Genomic DNA, 13,682 nt, shown 5'->3' on the forward strand with positions numbered 1-13,682 from the left:
AAACATGTGCACGCTTTCAGATATAAATAAATAATAAATAAAACAGTAGTAGTTTCAACCCCCCCGAGCCTCCCCACCCCCCCCCCCAACAAAAAATGCACATTTATTTCAAACACAAACAACTGAATCTTTGCGCACACTGCGAGGAACCTGCAGCAGTTTTTAACTTAAAACGATTGAAAAAAAGAAATGCAAATAACTAACGACTGAGGTATTTAATAAAATCTATCTATTTTGACAAAAAAAAAAAAAAAAAGAGAGAGCAAAAAACACTATTGGGTGCGTGTGAATTCACACCGGGTGGGGTGGGGGGGTGAGAGAGTCTATGTGGGGTAGGGGGTTAGGCGGGGGAGGCTTTACACCGTTTTGGTGTGCAGTAACCGGAGACAAAGGGGGGAACTGTGCGCCTTTGGATAGATCACTTGTGACATTAATGGCTCAAGGGAGCCTAATGGAGACAATAGGAGTTAAACGAACTCTTGAGATTACTAATATCAGAAGCCAATTATCGTGTTGATATGCAGATAGACAGACTCAAAAAAAAAAGCTGAAAATAAAACTGTAAAGCAAACCCAAAAGAAAAAAAATGAAAAAGAGCAAAAATGAAAAATAGGAAAAGAAAAAAAACAAAAACAAAAAAAAAAACAACCAGACCAAAAATATCTCCGGACCTTGAGCCTGATCTGACCTGACAAAAAGCCTTTTATACACAGCCATGAAAAGACCTCCTTATGTTGTATTATCCACAGTATTAATCATTGCATTTTTTTATGACAGCAAATCTTAACAATAAAAAAAAATATACGCAAGTAATCCAAAAAATAGAAGAAAAAAAAATACATCTCCACCAACTACATATGAAAATTCCATTTAAAGATAATGAAACCAAGAAAGTGATATTTTTTTTTCTCTTCCTCCTCCATGCCCAGTTTTGATTTCCTCTACTAAATGGCAGATTATCTTCCTGCACACACTTGGCCTGTGCTCTTTCCACCGGTACCAACTTCCATTTTACATTTGGCCATGCTGCGTGATTGCAGCTATTGGATTATTCGTCTATTTTATATATATATATATATATATATATATATATATATATATATATATATATATATATATATATATATATATATATATATATATATATATATATATATATATATATATATATATATATATATATATATATAATATAGTCTGGATTTATTTTTTTTTTTTTTGGACCATTAAATAGCAGGGGCCTACAAAGCCCACCAGCTCCACTCATCTCCCCGCTGCGCTGAAACGCTGACAGTAAATTCCATCAGCGAGGAAGGGGCAGGGAGGAAGAGAAGAAGAAGAAGAAGAAGAAAAAAAGAAAAATGTGCAGCCAGTTTGATGCACTTGGAAAGCATGTAATGAAAAATAGGCTATACTGCGTATTAGGATCAGTCAGGCATCACCGCGTTGCACCGAGTTCTCTGGAGCAGAATGTGTGTAGGTGTGTGTGCGGGTGTGTGTGTGTGTGTGTGTGTGTGCAGCTTGGAGGGTGGTGGTGGTGGGGTGGGGGGATGCATGATATCTCAGAGGAAATTGCTTACCTTTTTTAATTACAGTCTGGTCGGGAATGTGTATTCCTTGATCCTCAACAGGCTATGAAACAAATGCAAAAAAGAAAGAAAAAAAAAGAAAATGTACAATTTTAGCACAGAAATACACACACACACACACGTTCACACACACACACAAAAAGATGTCACGTGAATGAAGCTGCACGAACAAAGCCTGACACAATTAGCAGCCACTATTATCGGCCAACATGGAGGCTCAGGAGGCCCATACCTGTTATTATTGGGTTTTCAGCGGGTTGCACCTTAACATGGCAACACAAACTCAGACTTAAATAATGAAGGCCCGCGTCGCCCCACAATCCTGACCTAATTTCGCCGTCAGATTGGCTTCGCTCACAAGAAAAGGAAAAGAAAGAAAAAAAAGGAGAAAAAAAACTCCAAATCTATGATTGGATAGTAATTACGAGAGTCACATCCTATTAAAGGCCTATATGAACTAATTAGAGGATGATCGGTGTTTGTTTCTGATGAAAAAACGCGCAGAACCGTCTCAATAGGAGCGGTCCTTTATTGACAATCCGGGAGCTCGTTTATCACGCGTCCTTAGTAATCTCAGCTGCCTGAACTCGCTGCAGAAAACTCAATTCTCTTGGCAGTGTGCATGAAACAAACAACAACAGAAAAAAAACGACAAAGAACTAGAAATAATTGTTCAAAGAGTGTCATGTCGAAGGCATTGTTCGCACAGACAGAGACGCAGCTTGCATCACTTTCTTTAAGTAGAAAAATAAATTAAAGAAAAGTGGCAAAACGGAGAGGAAACGTAAATAACATAAAGATAATATATAGGCCTTTATGCACGAGTTTTCAGTTTCAATTCCCTCACGATGTAACAGAAAAAATGTTAATGTATTTGAATTTTGAGAACAGAAATGAAACAAACGCATCTTTTGTCCTCAAAAACTCCAGTCATGTAGAAAATATCTTAGATTTCTTTTATTTATTTTTTTTATTTATTTATTTATTTATTTTTTTGCTTTGTCTTTTAAATTGCTTTGTTTTGGTTTTTTTCTACTAATCCATTATAAAATAAACAAGCAACACACCAGTTTGGCCAAATATTCATTTTGAAAGAGCAATTTTAAGCGTCCAGAGTGTGAAAGAAATACGATTGCAGCTCTGAAGTGAATACACTAATCTTGATGCTTAATAATAATAATAATATTAATAAAACATATCACGTTATGTGCACAATAAATAAATAAATCTCATTCAATTTTAATCACAAATGATTCCCGACAAAAATTTGTCTTTACATTTTTTTTTTAGGTCAAAAGAAAAAAAGAAAAAAGGGGGGAAAAAACTGCCTCACCTGAACGTCATCTAAAGGGTGAGGTATTCCATGGATGGGGATAGAGTCCGACAGTCCCGTGTCGATGCCGTGGCCGGACGGTATGAGCACCTCCCTGCGGTACTCCCGGCACAGCTGGTGGGGCAGGCTGCGGTGCTGGTGCAGCAGGCCGCTCTCCTGGCCCTGCCTCTGGCCCGGCCAGCCCGGGTGCTGCGACTGCGGCTGGGCGTGCAGCGAGTTCAGGGAGTACGGGTCGTTGACGTGCGAGTACGGGTCCTGAGACTGCGGGTAGATGGGCTGGTAGGGCGGGGGGAAGTACGGGGGCTGGAAGTCCGAGTTCGGCGTGTGGGAGAGCGGAGGGGCGCTCGTGTAGGGACTCTGACCCACGCCGCCCAGCTGAGGTAACCTGGCTGTCCCGTTGCTGGTGCCATCGTGGCGGTCCTGCCGAGGAAGATGGGAGAAGTTCGTTTGTTTCAGACAAAAAACCGACACTTTTTTTTTTTCCTTTTCTTTTTCTTCTTAGAGAATCAGCCATGCACTAATTTATAGTAGCCACCGGATATACCAAAGGCGAAGACTGATTGGCAGCGTGGCCTGAGTGGAGAACATTACGAGCAACATGGTTGGTTACACTTTCGACTGGAAACAAAATAAAACATTAAACCACTCTATTCCATAATGGCAGCTATTTTGAAATGAAAAACGTAAACCATAAAAAAACAAAACAAAAAAAAAAAAAAGAAAAAAACAAATTCGCAAATTAGAAGAGAGAGAGAAAGAAAGAAAAATCACAAATCCACAGCAGAGAATATCCACTATTTGAATGCTTTTCTCACACAAAACGAGCACTGTTTTCTTTTTTTTCTTTTTAAATTTTTTTCAGGCGTGCAATATCCGAAAAATGAGCCAAAAATGATGAAGAGAAAAGAAAAAAAAAAATTGGGGGAAAAGAAAAGCGGAAAAAAAAAATGGAATGCACACCGTGGAAAGAAAAACTAGAGTATGTCAAGGCTCCAACAACTTACCATCGCGGAAAAACTGTGCACTAACATCTTAAAGGATTTTTTTGGGGTGCTTCTTGGCAAAAGAAAAAATATATATATATATACGTTTCTTTAAGAAAAAAAACACGAAACACTCGTAGTGTTTGAAGAGGAGAGGGAGAGAGGGTGCGGGGAGGAGGGAGCGACAAAAGGGTGGAAAAAAAATATATATATATATTTATATATATATATTTAGGCCCCCCAGAAAAGACTCTTCTCTCCCCGCAGGATCAAATATGTGCCTCAAAAGCAGGACGATAATCCATCAGAAAGGTGTGGTAAGATCCGAGCCGCTCGTCATTTGAGTCTTTAAAAAAAAAAAAAAAAAAAAAAAAGAAAAAAAAAAAAGAAGAAGTGCAGATATTATTCGGCGGTGCTGGTGGATCGGGGCGCTGCGAGTCACTCCGGCTTCTATCACAGTGTCACACCGTCCCCCTCGCGCGAGCTCATATTAGCGAGTAGAAGAAGAAGAAGGAAAAAAAAAAAAAGAGAGAGTCGCTTCTTCGTCCTCGCCTCCTGGACTCCTAGTGGAGCGCATTCGTGACTGTTAATATCGCAGGAACACTTAATAATACGGAAAGAATAGTCGGAAATCTGGCGTGAAGTGGAGGACGCGACTCAAGGCAGGAGTCTGTGCTTAAATGACGTCCATTGAAAGGAGGAATCAGTATATCTAATCAGAGACCGGGGGAGCGAGAGAGAATGAGGGAGTGAGAGAGAAGCAGAGAGAGAGAGAGAGAGAGTGGAGGGGAGTGGAAAGGGAGACAAAAAAAAGAAAAAAAAAAGAGGGACATTCACTGGCGACTGGCGAATCAGGGAGAGGGGGCAAAAGGAGGGGGGCATTTTAAAAGCGTCCCAGGGCCAAAGCGCAAAAGTGAAAGAAAGAAAGACGTAGGAATGGAGAGATCATGGACCGCGGATAGACAGGAGAAGAAGAAACCGGGCAGGGAAGGGAGAAACTACTAATAGTGATAATCATAGTAAGAATAATGGCGTGCACCTCTGAAGAGGGTGAGAATTCATCAGACGACGCGGTCGCCTCGTTTTCGTCGCCCGTCCCTTTGTTTTCCAGCTCGGGCTCCGGGGAGCCGTCCTCCACGGGGCTCCTGCCTCTCATTCCGAACTCACTCACCGGGTTTCCTGCGCGACTCCGAGCCACACCGGGTGACATTAACTTTGATCCGGAAAATAAATCCCCACAGTCTTAAAGATGAAAACAAAAAAACAAAACAAAAACAAAACAAACAACAAAAAAAAAAAAACACCAAACAGGGGGGGAGATGGGTGGTGGGAGGGAAGGCAGAGCAGCTGGATCGAGAGCTCTCACCGAACTTTTCCGCACGGCTTTTTTTTTTTTTTTTTTTTTTTTTTTTTTTTACACACTTCCCTGCCTGCCTCCACACGCGCTTCAGAAATTACGAAACACTCCAGGATTTCACATGCAAATCTGCTTGAGGTTTTGCCATCGATACCGGCCTCAGAGATCTCCCACCCGCGAACCGAGAGAATCAACATGACACAAACAAGAAGATTCCCATTCTCTCTGTCTCTTTCTTTCTTTCTTACTTTTTGTTTTCCATGTCCGACTCTGCGCTCAGAGGACGCGGGCGACAGAGAGAAAGAGAGAGAGAGAGAGAGAGAGAGAGAGAGAGAGAGAAGAAGAAGAAAAAAAAACACGTTCGACTGGCTTCTCCACTCCTAAACAAGCCTCTGATATTACTGCCAAAACTTTGTCTGTGTCCAAAACAAAACTCAGTAAGCACTCCACACACACACACCTCCACACACACATACACGCACGCGCGCGCGCACACACACACGCACGCACGCAAGCAAAGCAAGGCTGCTGTTCCACAAAAAATAACAACAATTTAACGGCTGCAAGCTACAGCAATTTTTCTTTTCTTTCTTTTTTCTTTTTTTTTTTTTTTTTTTTTACTTTTGTATTTTTTTTTTTCCTTTTAAAGAATTTGTAAGTGAAACGAAGCACGTGGCTGTCACTTGAGCTGTAATTAACGCGGTCATTCCCCACGCATTCTGGGAGAAAAAAAAATCATATTTATTGCAAATAAATGGTAAGTAAATGTTTTTTTGTTTGTTTTTGATTTTTTTTTCTTTTTTTTTTCGTCCCCAATATCTGCTAATATTTTTCACATGTTCGAAGATGGAATTAAGATGTATTCAAGCGTTTAGTAGCATTGACCATTATTGTTATTATTATTATCATTATTATTATTTTATTATCATTATTAATGTTATTCTTTAAATGGGTAAGAGTAGCAGCACAGGTCTGTAGTTAAATCTAACAGCTGTCAAGTAAGTTTTAAGCAAATGATCAAAACAGCAAAAGTGTGCTTGAAAGTAATCATTCTTGCTCATCTAAAAAAAGAAATCTAGAGTACAATTAAATGTAAAAAAAAATAAATAAATGAATAAAAGAAATCGCAAAAAGTGTCTTACCTCGCAGTCTTCGTATTTAATGTTATCAGTTAATTTCCAAAGCATTGTCATGGATTTGTGGAAGTGCCTATATGTTGAGCAGCCTTGTTGTTTCCCACTCAGTGAAACTGTGCTTCCCCCCCCACCACCACCACGCTCTATAGTTTAGAAAAAAAAAAAAAAAAAACGGGGGGGGGGGAACAAAGATCTACTTTTATTGAAGCTGCCTGTGAGGAGCTGCTGCTGCTGCTGCCGCCGCCGCCGCCGCTGCTGCTGCTGCTGCTGCTCTCTGTCTTGCGCTCTGAGGTCTCCCTCTAATGGTGGAAGTGGAGGGCTGGAGCAGCTCTGTAATAACACTGGCACAGGGCCTCATTAGCATATCAACAGCCGTTTGATTCCCCAGCACCACCACTACCCCCCCCCCCTCCGCCCCCCCCGCCCCCTCTCCGTGTATATGTGCTCACACAACATCAACACCGACGGACACGCGGCGCACAGGTAACGCAAGCCGCAACGGCGAGGCCGCGTTGCGTTGCGCGCGGCTTGTTGTCGCTTCTGCCCGCCCGAGGTGCGTTTGGACTCACGCACGGAGACCTGCGTGCACCTGGGACGGCTTCTTCTGCACTTTTAACACACTAAAACGCACAGGCGCATTAAGCCTATCACTAAAAACTCAACTGTGGAACTTATCGGTAGGATTTTTTATTTTATTTTATTTTTTCATTAAAGTGTACATTTCCAGACATTTTTTCTTTAATTAAATATCTTGACCCCTTCCCCCCTCCACCCCCGCTCTCTCTCCCCTGGTCTACCTACCTTCCTAAGCTGTGTTTTTATTCCCACTGAGACTTTGGCTTTTCCTTTCATGTTAAAAAGGTGAGCCATTCCAACAGTGTCCTACAGCTCCATTGACTATACCTGTAAGGTAGCGTGGTTTAAGAGGGGAGTGTAAATAATTAACACAACAACATGGGCCCTGTTTCATTTGAATGAGTGGCTACTGGGAGCCTGGCTCTGCCCTGTCGCCGGCCCGGCCCCTCACCTCAGCAGGTCGCGGGTCAGCAGACAGGTCGACGGCCTCTTTTAAGGCGTTGGCTCCCCCTTTTTTTTTGTGCTTTAAAAACCACGGATTACCATTTTTGGTGGAGCACCCTGTGTTTTTTTCTTCTTCTTCTTCTTCTTCTGCTTCTTCTCCTTCTCTTTTCTTCAGGCATTTGTTATTAATGAATCCGGGGCAGCGGCTGGATTTCGTTGGGTTGAAGCGAAGGGGGAAAAGGTTTCAGATCGTTTAAAGGAGGCGCATTCTTTTAAAGACATATATCTGGACAACAAAAGAGAAATTGACTCTTTTATTATTATTATTATTCCATGTAAAATGAAGTTTTAACCGCTGGCAGGGATTGAGGATTCGTGCGCAAAGTTTTGCATTTACAAAAAGTCTCAATTACGCGCAAAGAAGCCACCGAGGAGCTCACAGCAAAACTTTTTCTAGACATCTCGACTTTCAGATTAGGGATTAAGGGTGCGTTACGCACAAGATACGCTCACAGTTTTAAGGAAAAGTCATTCGAAATCGCGGTTTATGTATGAAGACTGACAGACAAAGATCTTAGGAAATTCGTGAACAACTTTTGTATCATCCCGTTTGACAAAATCTATCATCTTTCATCCACAGTAGAAAACTAAACCAGCGTGCAAAAAAAAAAAATATAAAAATAAAAATAATAAATATTTGTTTTTTACAGCAGCCTCATGTCACAACAAGCCAACACTTTGACACTTATCTTGGATTCTGTTCGCTGCAGCCTCTTTTGTCCTATAAAGTATAAGCAACACATACCTGCCATTCCCCCATTTTTCCCATAATTGACATTCTTTGTCCTCTGTTGCCTTTTGTGGATTTGGTCGTGTTTTTTTTTTTTTTTTTTTTTTTTTTTTTTTTTTTTTTTTTTTGTTTTGTTATTTGTTTTCTGTTTTCCCCTGAGCCGCTCCGGTACCGTGTCTATCTCATTGAGCCTCAGGTCCCAAAGTAAAGCTTTTCCCTTTTTTTCTTCTTCTTCTTTTTTTACATAGACCCGATCACCTCACCTGGCCATAAAAAAAAGGAAAAGAAAAAAAATCGTGCAGGCCCACCTGGTGACGCATGCGCAATGGTGCGGGTGTGGAACAGCTTCAGATTTAAGGAAGGCGAGGAATGAGCGCTGGATAAGTCAGAGGAAGGAGGACAACAATGACACGTTTGCTTTAAAAAAAAAAACAAACAAACAACATATATACCATATATATTCATAAAATTGTATACCTCTATCAATTGGGCGTCACTCTAATAAAAACTTTCTAGAGGCGCCCCTGTTAGTTTGATGGTATATTCAGCCTGATTTGGAGTGAGCGCATATTGCATGAACCTTTAGAGCATCAAACATCGTGAGGCAAAGTAAACGTGTCAAATGTTAAAAACTTTGACATGAGGCAAAATTGAGACAAAAAAGAAGAAAAAATAATAATAATTGAAGAGAAAATATTCATGGAGATGTTCTAGAAGTCACAGTTAGTCATCCACTGCTTGTTTTATGATCTGATCTGCTGTTGGTGTAAAACATGAATTCTCTCTGCGAATGAAACTGTGTCAATTTAAAATGAAGAAGAAGAAGAAAAAAAAAAAACATGAAGGTTAACTGCCAGCGTCACTACTTCTTCAACACAAGGGGGGAAAAAAAGCCCCGTTATTGTGAGGGTCATTATTTATTTATCCGCTGTTTATTTCTAATACATACTTATGTGAAGCCCGCGGGCCAAGAGCGAATGATCTCTCCCTCTCAGACGTTCACACACACACACACACACACACACACACACACACACACAACACACACACACACACACACACACACACACACACACACACCACACACACACACACACACACACACACAAATGGCAGAGGAACGCGTGCGCTCTCATGGATGTTGATGGTCAAAGGTTTTAAGTCCCAAACCCCTTTTTTTTGTGTTTTAACCCCCCTTTTGTTTTCCTCAGATAAGCGTCCTAATGACCCTCCCTGTGCTCCAAACATATAAACACATTGATCTTGATGTCAGTATCGAACACTTTTCAGAAATAAATGCTTTCTCTGTTTATTTATTTTTTTTCAATTTGCTTTTCTAAAGTTTGTGATGGAACTGCTGTTTTTTTATTATTATTTATTTTAAACCTTTCTCCATTTTCTTTTTTTTTTCTTTGTTTTTTGCAGTTGCATAATTCCGCGTGGAGTCTATCTATAGATTTTTCTGGTGTTAATATTTAAAACAAGATGTTTGACTTCAAAGGCGAACACGTTTTCACTACACACACACACACACACACACACACACACACACACACACACACACACACACACACACACACACACACACACACACACACACACCACACACACACACCCGCATACACACGCATGCACACACACTACCTGCAGCGATATAGCGCAGACCTGGACAAAGGAGAGAGGAGGAGGGTAAGGGGGGGTAGGGAGGTAGCGATCGGATCAGAAATATTGTTTGGGGGTCTGCGCAGGAGAGGAGTAACTTTTGAAGAAGAACCGTCAGAGGATTGGCTCCTCTTAAAAGTGGAGCGGGGTCCCGTTTGAATATCCAGCCTGAGTGTGTATGGGGCCTCGCTCCGGGCACCTCCACACAGCAGGCAGAGGCCCTCCTATGCTGATCACTGGTTGGCCAATATATAAATATATATAAATATAAAACTTATGAATTCATTATTTAAGAATGGTCCCTTTGTTGTTGCTTGTTTTTATTTAATTATTTTGGTTTTAATCCACCTCACTCATTTCCATTTCTCAAACATTAGAACTCATTCCTTTGGGTTTTGGATATGATCATAAATACCACATTGGCGGATCTTATGAATCTGGACGGTAAATCGTCTTCTTCGTCTTCCTGTGAACAGCAGTAACAATCACGCCAACAGCTTCATGGTTCAAATGCCTTGTGTAATTAGCTGTAATTCTTTTATTTTTATTTTTTTGCAACAGCACCTATTGAGGGTTGGAAATTACACTGTCTTCTAGCGCCACCTTTCTTTTGCGATTTAGTGCAACACGCCAAAGTTGCACTAAACTTTGCACTAAACATCCCAACTGGAACCCAGTTGGGATGAATCTGTGCACTAAGAGCGATTGAAGTTATATTAATCAATGAATCTATAAGTCAGAGTTGACCTTAATTTGGTTCAGATATAACATATAAACCCGGTTCAAATGATGTCTTAGTTCGCTTCCATAACAAGAAAAAAAAATATTCGAGTGGTAACCCACCACACTTACCTGTTGCACAATTTGAACACATTTATTTATTTAAACTCTAAACAAGTAGTCAAAATTAACATAAAAAAGAGAAACTTTAAATTGAGAACGCTTTACGCTTAACCGGATAATAGTTCTAAAATAATCCTGTGCTGCCCCCTTGTGGCTGCTAAAAGTGTGAAGTTTTTGGTTTGACGTTGCAATGCAATAATCAAGTGTTGCTGTTGGATGGACAGTTCCGAATTTGAGGTGTTGAACTTTGAGAACAACTGGACCAGGGTCCGCTTTTCAGATCAAAATTATTTCATTTCAATTTCAAACAAACCGCTAAGAGGAGGAGATTTTATTTTATTTTATTTTTTCCCCGTCTTTCTTCTTTGACATACTGGATGTCAGGTTTTTATGTAAGACGTGAACCATAATTAACAGGATGATTATGGTTCACGTTCGTATATCATTCCGTTTGTAATAAATGCCATGAATTTAATATGGAATACATGATTTCAAAAGTAACAGTCTTTTTATTGGCTGTAAAGTTTTATTTATTTGTTTACTTCTCTGGCTCTTGAAATGTTCGAGGACCGCTCTGCCACATCCGAGCTTTCTGCAGAGCTTATGCCTACATTTCCCATCGGCCACCGAACTGGGTTCAGGTTTTGTGCGCCACCTTAATCCGTGTTCGGGTGAGAACAAGCTGCTGGTGGTGGACACAGAGGACAAACACGGAGCAAAGGTTGGTCGTCCTTTTTCATAGGTTCTTTTGAACTTCACTGTATTTCTTCTCTTGCCACTCCGACACGTTCTGCCACTGAAAGCCGTGCTTTGTTTTGCCTGTAGAGTTTAGCGTGGCTCTCTGCGTGTTCGCAGTCCCAGCCAAAGCTGCGGGACTCCGTTCTGTGCCGCCTGTTTTGTCTTATCTTTTAAGCCAAACGCGCTTACTTAGACATCTGTGTGGTGAGATCTGGTGAGTGTCTTGTGTAGCAACATTTCCCGGACGGGTCATAATGTTGCCATACGTTCTGTTGGGCTACTTGGTTTTTAGCAACAGCTCCTTGTCGCATGAGGAGAATCGCGGCTTGTTAAATAATGGCTCTGCGTGTGTGAGTATGTGACAAAGTGGTCGAAACAGAGGGCTTCGTTGCGTTAGTTGAATGTTTGCAGCGTTTGAGTGTTTGCCGTGTTACCAACTTTGCTGGGTTTCTGTGACAGGCATCCAACATGACTGTGGACTGGATAGGATACGGATATGCCACCCTAGTGGCATCCGGAGGCGTCGTTGGTTATGTGAAAGCAGGTGAGAAATGTATATATATATATTTTTGTGACCTACTTTGCTGTAACTAAATTGAGTAGTTTCCTAAAATAAACGATATGTTTGCATGCAATGCATTGAGATAAAAATAAATAAATAAATCTTCCAGAAATTGACTTTCGTTTCAGCTGTTTCAGTTGTCGAATTCAGAAGAAACAAACAAAAAAAAAACTTTTTGAAGAAAACAATTCTCAAAATCTGATTTTACAAAAAAGAAAAAAAGAGATAAACCTCCATAACATTTTTCAGCTCTTTAAGAAATGTTCTCTGCTGCAACATTAAGGTAAGATGAAATGATTTAATAATGACAACACATGGAATCTTCCTTGGTTATTCAATAGTCCGAAGACGTTCACAACTTGTGGGATGTTAATTTGTAAAAACAAAAAAAAAACGCCCTCCAACTATGTTAAACCTAATCTAGAACATTGCATCCATTTTTAGTGTTAAATTGATGAAATTATACATTTAGTAGTTTGAAAAAAGGTTGTCATTGTCATTACATTGTAATCTTAATGAAAGCTGGATGAGAAATTCGTTTGCGTCATGTCTGTTATCTTGGTTTCCTTATTGGCAGACGGTGGATGTTTGTATTCATGTAAAAGCCCTTAAAAAACTAGATTATTCACAAAAGTCTTGTCGTATTAAATTACACGACCAGAATTGACTTTTTAATCATATTTCCATTTTGCTGAATTTTACATTTTCTAAAAACAGAAATTCTCCATAAGCGTAATTATTGTGATAATCTCAAGTTTACCTTTGAAACAATTTTATCCTCCCATACGAAGTCTTGAGTACTTGGTGTCAGATGTTTGCTTCCTCAATATTCTTCTCTTTTTCTCACACACACAGGCAGTGTTCCCTCACTGGCTGCTGGTTTGCTCTTTGGGGGACTCGCAGGTTTTGGAGCCTACCAGATCTCCAACGACCCGAATAATGTTTGGGTGTCTCTCGGTATGTCAAATATGTCGACACACACAGCGGCAAAACATTGGTTTAGGAACAACTCAGAACTAGGGGTTTAGATAAATCTCTAGTTTTAAAATTCAGGCAATTAATAAAAAAAAAATGAAGGGAGTTCAAAACATAATAAACTGCAATTGCTTTCTTGTGGATGAATACGTTTTGAACATGGTTATTAACCATCGCTTTCAATATTGCAGCAACATCAGGAGCTCTGTCTGCCGTCATGGGGAAGAGATTCTACGGGTCGAGGAAGTTCATGCCAGCTGGTTTGATAGCAGGAGCAAGGTTTGTTCTATTAGTGCATCAAACCCCAGAAAGGGTATTTGGAGAGTGGGTAAAATAAAAAAATATAAAATAAAAAAAAACCTGTGGATTTGGAGGTTTTTGAGTGGACTTTAACAATTGACTCCAGGTGCTAAATGTTTGTCGTATTTTTCAGCTAACTTGAAGGCATTTTATTTTTGTGTGAAGCGTTTTTAATGTGATCATCTCGTTTCAGCCTGCTGATGGTGGGGAAGCTTAGTTTGACGTTGCTCCAGAAACCTACAGCGTCCTCATGAGGTTAAAGTCCTTCAAGAAGAGTATTCAGCTTCTATCTGGTCATGTTATGGAGCATCCTATCGGAATTTGACATTCTGTGTTACTGGTCAAAATGTTTGATAATAAAATGTATAATTTGTACAGAAATGCATGTTTTGTC

At 40.3% G+C, this 13,682-nt stretch overlaps 2 protein-coding genes across 8 annotated transcripts in view; one reads left to right on the forward strand and one right to left on the reverse strand.

Moving 5' to 3' along the window:
* tfap2a (transcription factor AP-2 alpha) overlaps nucleotides 1–8,468 on the reverse strand; it is a 15,507-nt gene extending 7,039 nt beyond the window's left edge. The window contains exons 1-3 of one of the 4 annotated variants that reach the window (XM_055037322.1): nucleotides 8,224–8,468; nucleotides 2,923–3,342; nucleotides 1,581–1,632 (exon numbers count right to left, since the gene is read on the reverse strand). In XM_055037322.1, coding sequence (XP_054893297.1) covers nucleotides 1,581–1,632; nucleotides 2,923–3,342; nucleotides 8,224–8,256 — 505 coding nt within the window. In that variant the 5' untranslated portion in view covers nucleotides 8,257–8,468. The other 3 variants (XM_055037321.1, XM_055037320.1, XM_055037323.1) reach the window with 3 other exon arrangements.
* A 2,843-nt stretch (nucleotides 8,469–11,311) lies between these two features.
* Nucleotides 11,312–13,671, forward strand: tmem14ca (transmembrane protein 14Ca). 4 transcript variants are annotated; one of them, XM_055037325.1, is made up of 5 exons: nucleotides 11,312–11,434; nucleotides 11,911–11,995; nucleotides 12,869–12,970; nucleotides 13,180–13,267; nucleotides 13,482–13,671. In XM_055037325.1, exons 2-5 carry the CDS (start codon nucleotides 11,920–11,922, stop codon nucleotides 13,540–13,542), a joined length of 327 nt encoding a protein of 108 aa, XP_054893300.1. In that variant the 5' UTR covers nucleotides 11,312–11,434; nucleotides 11,911–11,919; the 3' UTR covers nucleotides 13,543–13,671. The 4 variants fall into 4 exon arrangements, with proteins under 4 accessions (XP_054893300.1, XP_054893301.1, XP_054893299.1 ...); XM_055037326.1 differs by lacking the exon at nucleotides 11,312–11,434 and adding an exon at nucleotides 11,466–11,665; XM_055037324.1 differs by lacking the exon at nucleotides 11,312–11,434 and adding an exon at nucleotides 11,672–11,801.
* Nucleotides 13,672–13,682: the final 11 nt, after the last annotated feature.

Source organism: Poeciliopsis prolifica, unplaced genomic scaffold (assembly GCF_027474105.1).
Source record: "Poeciliopsis prolifica strain line A6 unplaced genomic scaffold, Auburn_PproV2 SCAFFOLD012, whole genome shotgun sequence".
Classification (NCBI taxonomy): domain Eukaryota; kingdom Metazoa; phylum Chordata; class Actinopteri; order Cyprinodontiformes; family Poeciliidae; genus Poeciliopsis; species Poeciliopsis prolifica.